This window comes from Emydura macquarii, unplaced genomic scaffold (assembly GCF_026122565.2).
Source record: "Emydura macquarii macquarii isolate MOO-44397 ecotype Brisbane River unplaced genomic scaffold, CSIRO-AGI_Emac_v2 contig_587, whole genome shotgun sequence".
In the NCBI taxonomy this organism is placed as follows: domain Eukaryota; kingdom Metazoa; phylum Chordata; order Testudines; family Chelidae; genus Emydura; species Emydura macquarii.
In genome coordinates this window covers 142,880-149,085 of record NW_027130724.1, presented here as the reverse complement: position 1 = coordinate 149,085, position 6,206 = coordinate 142,880, and the positions used below count along the sequence as shown (strand labels likewise).

The window sequence follows — 6,206 nt, the reverse complement described above, 5'->3', positions numbered from 1 at the left end:
CAGATCGCCTCCGCCGCAGGGCAGGCTCTAGGACAGTGGTTCCCAACCTGTTTGGCTCGAGGGCCACAGATATAACTTTCACTACCCCGAAGGGCCACCAGTCTCCTCCAGCAGTCCCCTTCCTCCCCTGCAGCCACATGGAAGGAGCTCAGCGAGGAGGCTTTCCTGTCCCCCTGGCTGCAGCAGGGAAACCGCACGTGTCCTGTACCCCATGCGCTCCACCTGGGTCCCAAGGCAGTGGATCCCTTCTGCAGCCAGGGGGACAGGAGATCAGTGCTCATTTCCTTCTGGCTGCAGCAGGGACCCCAGCACCTAGGGACCCAGGCAGAACGCTTTGCCATGCTCCTTGCTACAGCCAGGGGGAGGGGAGCGCTGATCTCCCATCCCCTTGGCTACAGCAAAGAGCCTGCACTGGCCTTTTAGCCCCGTAGCAATGTGCTCCACCTGGGTCCTTAGGCAGCAGCATCCTTCTGCAGCCAGTGGGAGGGGAGCAGCAGGCCACTTTGAAAGCCCCCACGGGCCACTTTTGGCTCCCAGGCCACAGGTTGGGAACCACTGCTCTAGATGGGGAGCTCCTTGCAGCTCCTGATCTGTAACTGAGCCTCTGGCCCTGGGACTGCTGAGCTGGGAGTGTACATACAGGGTCCTCTAGCAGCACAGCCACACTAGCTAACACTCTAGCCTTAGTTCACCCCAGGCCAGCTCCACCCAGGGTAGCAGTAGTGTAAAGAAGGCCCAGGCATCTTTACCACCCTGTACTCTAACACTGCTTGGGCTGGTGGTAACAATCCATGGCCTGTCTACCCTAGTGCTCGTGCCATTGCCGTCTCTGGTGGGGCTGAACGGGTGGACAACTACAGCGCCGACATTTGCTGGCATAGACAGCGCTGGCCTAGGGCCTGAGCAAACAGCAGGGCTTGTGAAGACACTGCAGATCCCCGCCCAGAAGGGAAAGTGTGCAAACAGGCTGATCCCCCAGCAAACAATGGTCATAGCAATCCTTTTCCCCAGGCCTCCTCACGCATCATGTACACTCTACCTCCAGTGAGCTGAAAGAGAAGCAGCTTCCCTGACTGAGTTCCACAAAGCCCTGGCCTGTCTCCTAGGGGGGCCTTCTCTTTCTGCCACAGTGCTGGTCCCCAAACCAACTCCTGGCCGCAGGTGTCACTTGGGCAGAGCATCCCGCCCCCAGGATTAAAGTGGGTTGCCACCTTTGCTCTGTTTGGTGCAGGACCAGTAAGTGTAATGCGGTGAGGGTGCATCACAATATCACTGCTACTTCCAATCCTGATAGAAGTATGTGTCCTGGGATGGGAATTCAGCATGTCACATTACAGACGTGGCAAGGGGGGTAGCTCCATGGAAACAGGGACAAGCATCTGAAGATCAAGATGGTGGCAAGGCCACCTGCAAGTCTGCCCTGCTACGAGGATTTACATTAGCCCAGCAGCATTTGCCTTCACCAGTATTTCCAACCCCATAGGTTGTGAGCTATGTGTGAGTGTTATAGTCACAGTCTTGCTGCAGTTAGGGGCAACTTTGATTTAGCCGCTTGGGCTGGGAATCAGAAACCCTGGGGTCTAGTCCTAGCTCTGCTATTGACTTGGTGGGTGACCTTGGTTAGGTCACTTAACCGCCCTGTACCTCAGTTTCCCCATCTGTAAAAGGAAGGCAATGATACTGATCCCTTCTTGTAAAAAACTTTGAGATCTATGCTTCATCAGGGCTCCTCCCCTATGGTGCAAAGGGAGATCGATGGCATTGGGTCAAGCCATTGTTATGCACGGGTCTGATTACATCCTGTCGTTCATAGCTGCATCACACCTGTGCTAATCGGTTCCATATATGTGTCCTGGAGTGTGAGATGCAGGATCTTGTTTTCAGATTGCTCGGAGGGGAGCTGGGTGCCTACGGCCTTTGGGCTCTCAAAAACCCCAGCCTGTATTTCTAGCGCTCCATGTGCTAGGAGCAGGTGCTTGGGGAAAACAATGTCTATGGGATTTTGCACGTTAACCCCAGCTATGGGGGTGCAGTGCCTTTGACCCTCTGGGCTTGTCTCTCTGTGGCCCCCATCCCACTCAGAGATAGCAAATGAAGGGAAGAAAAGTGATGGTAAATGGTGCAGCAAGAGCTGTGTTTTCAGCTTTAGCCCAGTTAGTTGGTGTGGGCCCCCAGTTTGCTGACTGAGTATCCAGGAAAGCAAATACCAGGGAAGAAGGCTGAGGCCTATAGGTAGGGTGACCAGATAGCAAGTGTGAAAAATCGGGAAGGGGAGCAGGGGGGTAAGAGGGTCCGACATAAGACAAAATCCCTAATTCGGGATTACCTGGTCACCCTACACATAGGCCTTTTGTGTTTGCAGGATCCTGAGGCCCCCAGATGGCCGACAAAATCTTTCTGTTCTCCAGATTGTTTTCTAGTCCTGGGGAAATTGAAATTTAGGAGTTGGGGGTGGGGAACACAAACCCACAGCCGCACACAGAGCAGGAAATACAAAAGCCAGCCCTCTCCTGCAGCTCCACCTCCTCCCTCCTAGCCTCTGAGCTACAGGCTGCCCGCTGCAGACTCCAGCGGGCTGGCAGCTTGGGAGAGCGCCGCCACCCCTTCCTTTGCCCAGGCTCTGCCAGCGGTCGCAGCAGGTCAGCCGGAGGCAGGATGGACAACAGCCCGTACGCCTTCCAGGGCCGCAGCCACCAGGCCTTCCCGCACCACAACTACGAGCACCTGAAGGACGAGCATGAGATCGGGGTGGTCACCTCGGGGCCCGCCGTCAGCTCCACGGTTATCAGCATGCGCCCCTACGAGCCCGCGCCCCGCGATCACATCATCTGGTCCATCTTCAGCACCCTCTATGTCAACTTCTGCTGCCTCGGCTTCATGGCGCTGGTCTTCTCGGTCAAGGTGAGAGCCACCAGCCGGGCGGGGCGCACGGAGCGGGAGGGCAAGGCCGGGCCGGGCAGGGGGCTGCGGCGGCCACGTGTTGAGTTTGGCACAGCTGGGTGGGCACACGTGTTGTGGGTGAGGTGGGGCTCGTCCCTTGACGGGATTAGACCCGGGCCGCAGGTTGAGCGGGACGCGGCCGCCGTGGCCTGTCCCACCGATCCCCGTCGCGGATGGCTGCCGATTCCTCAGCCGGCCCCTTACTCTGCCCCCCAAGGAGGTGAAGAGGCTGCGGCTACACAAGCTGGGCCGAGATGGCTCCCTCCACGCGGGGCCGGGATTCTCTGCTGCCCGGCTAGATCACCCTCTGGCTCTGGGATTGATCAAAGTTAGCAGCAACTTCCCAGCCCTGTAACCTTCACAACACCACCCCCCCCTTCCTTCCCTCCTTCCTTCCCTAGCAGCAGCTGCCTCGCCCACTCCTGGCTCGATGCAGCGCGCAGAGCTCCCCCGGTGGGCCTCTTTCTGCCAGAGGCTGCCTGAGTAAGGGAATGAGAAGGAGTCGCTGCCCAAGTAAAAGAGACTATTAGAAAGGCAAAGCTGGGCCAGAGTGTGGGGATCCCACTGTGGGGGCTGAGCACTACCAGTGAGGGTCCCGGGCAGGAGAGCCGAAGTCCTCTAGAGTCATGTGGATGGGGGAAAGAGGTGCTGTGGCTCATAGAGCTGCCTTAAAAAGGGGAAGAGACCCAGAATCAAGGGGCTGAGCCCCAGATGTGGGGAACTCATCTGCTGGGAGAGAGAAGGGAGCTGAGTGTAAGGGCACAGGGACCCCAGGGCTGATGGGGGCCACACTTCTCCCATTACGAATCTGGGGGGGTCACAGATAAGCCCCCGTGTGACTTTGTAAGGTTCTAACTAAGGCCAGGGGGATCCGACAGGTCTCCCACCTCCTGACACGCTGTAGGCTGAGCGGCCACTCAGCCTCTCTGTAACAAAGGACATTTGTGAGACCATAACAGTGCTGCAGGGACTCCCTCCCCCTTCTCAGCCCTGCGCTTCTGGGGAGTTTCCTGTTCCTTTATGTCTGCCCTTGAAAGACACCTGTTTCCTGTCGGCTGTTGATACTTGAAGGCCTTTAGATTTTCACAAATAGCCAACCCCCTCAGGTTCTCACAGGCCCATGCCCTGAGATTCATACACCCATGCCCAATCCCCCCCCCCTCCCCCTCGGGGTGCCGCCTGAGACTGGCACACACCCTGCCTGAGTGCAGGGAAGTTTGTACACCCCATGCCTTTGAGGGCCCCGAGACTATGTGTCCTGAGGTTCACACACCCTGGCCCCACGCACATGGATCACACGCTGTATTTGTCTCCCTCCAGGCCAGGGATCGGAAAGTCGTTGGCGACCACAGCGGTGCAAGCAGCTACGGCTCCACTGCCAAGTGCCTGAACATCCTGGCCCTGATACTGACCCTCCTGCTCTTCATTCTCATCATCATCCTACTGGCAACAGGTGTCATTGCTGCCTCAAAATGGGGGCCTCACTGAGGCTCGAACCACTGCAGCCGGCCGGGGAGGAGGGTGTCCTGACTGTCACACCCCCCCAGGCAGGGCTCCCCCTGCCACAGCTTCCTACACTTCAGACCTCCCTCTCCAGCTCTGCTTGCTACTGGCACCTCTCCACCTGCTCCTGTTTTGTGAGCTGGGCAGGGAGCAGCGCTCTCCGGCTGGCCCCAGTGTGGCACTGCCGCTGTTGCCCTACACACAGCTGGCATTCTCATCCTTGGAGAAGCTCTCTCCCCTATCCTCCTTTCCACCACCAACAGGCTGAGGCACCAGGGCGCTACCATGTTGCCTGTGTTGGATCCATCCCATACTGCCCTCCTTCATCCTCCTTCTGCTGAGAGTGGCTGGCATCAGCTGGGCTGCTCGCTGTCTGCCTGGAAGGGCCCCGCAGAGCGGAGTGATGGGAGCCAGCCCTTCTTGGTGAGAAGAGACTGTGTGGGCTCCACAGGCCTGGGGCTGAGGGGAAGGGTGGCCGCTGTCCTGTGGGCAATGTCCCACTCAGTGTCCATGTGGAGATGGGAGTTGGTAGAGTGATTTGGAGTAGAACGAGCTGGGGGTGTGTGAACTGTGCTTCAATAAACATTCCTGTCTTTTCTCATAAACTGGCTTATTCTTCACGGCCAAAATTCTCCAACACCTGCATGGCTCCAAATGGCGGGGGAAGGGGAGGAGTGTGGGGCTTCTGGCTTCCCCCAGCATTCGGGCCAGTGGGCTCAGCCTGCCCGAGGGGAGCAGGCCCGAGGGAGCAAAGATTAGACACAGGGTGCTCACCTAGGGGACTGACATATCACACAGGGGCCCTTCTGCTCCTAGCCGGGGGCTGCCCCTCCAGTCACAGCAGAGGTGCAGCAACCATGATGGAGACGCTCGAGCAGGCAGCCCTTGGGAATCCAGCAACCCAGACCCTCTTACATACTGATAAGAGGCACACACTGTGGAAGCGGGGCTATGCCTAAGAGACCGAGCGAGCATGTGCTGCTATCGACGTGTGCTGAATGGGAGCACACAGTAAGGGAGAAGGTTCGTCCACACCCATGCGAGGCGAGAGTAACCCAGGGTCATTCTGGGAAAATTTAGATCCAGAGCTGAGCTCCATAACTCAGGCCTTTCCATTCGGAAGTGCTTCTATACAGCCATGCTTATTCCTCTACTGCACTGGGAATGACCCCCTCCCCGCCCCAGCTGCATCATCCTCAGTAGCTATTGAACCTAGGATTTCTGGATCTCAATGCCTGAGCCTCTGCTGCTTGTGCTAGAAGACCCATGACTGTTAGCTGATGCTGGAGCAGGCTCCTCAACCTCAAGGAGGCCTCACCACCGCCAGAGAAGGACAGCGCCTCACCGTGTGGGTATAGTTACACGAGTTTGGAACAGAACACACGCCATGCCAACCTCCTCTTCTTCACCTATGCGCACAACTGGCCAGCACTATACCTTTAAGTTTACACACATGCTGGCACGAAGGTTGCAAAGTTAGCAAATGCCAGAATTAAGGTTGTCCATGCAACCCCACTGGGTCCCGGTCCACTGCTGGCTCTTCATCGGATCTTAGCACCTCCACCCACAGGTTCCCTGTACCCCATGTTTCCCTTCTTGTCTCCCACTCTCCTTGCCCAGCCAGTCAGTCTCTCAGGAGATGAGAGCTGATGTAAGGGTCCCTTCTGGTCTTAGAAATCTACCATCCCATTCCCAGCCTCCCCAATGCAGCTCCCAAAATGTTTTTCTCTCCACCACCTGCCCCCTGCCAGCCTCGAGTCTTA

The 6,206-nt window shown here is 57.4% G+C and overlaps 1 protein-coding gene across 1 annotated transcript; it reads left to right on the top strand.

The window, feature by feature from the left end:
- Positions 1-2,508: 2,508 nt before the first annotated feature.
- LOC137148021 (interferon-induced transmembrane protein 1-like) lies at positions 2,509-4,576 on the top strand. Its single transcript, XM_067540437.1, has 2 exons — positions 2,509-2,901; positions 4,261-4,576. The coding sequence occupies exons 1-2, from the start codon at positions 2,656-2,658 to the stop codon at positions 4,426-4,428; spliced, it is 414 nt and encodes a 137-aa protein (XP_067396538.1). The 5' UTR covers positions 2,509-2,655; the 3' UTR covers positions 4,429-4,576.
- The last annotated feature ends 1,630 nt before the right edge of the window (positions 4,577-6,206 follow it).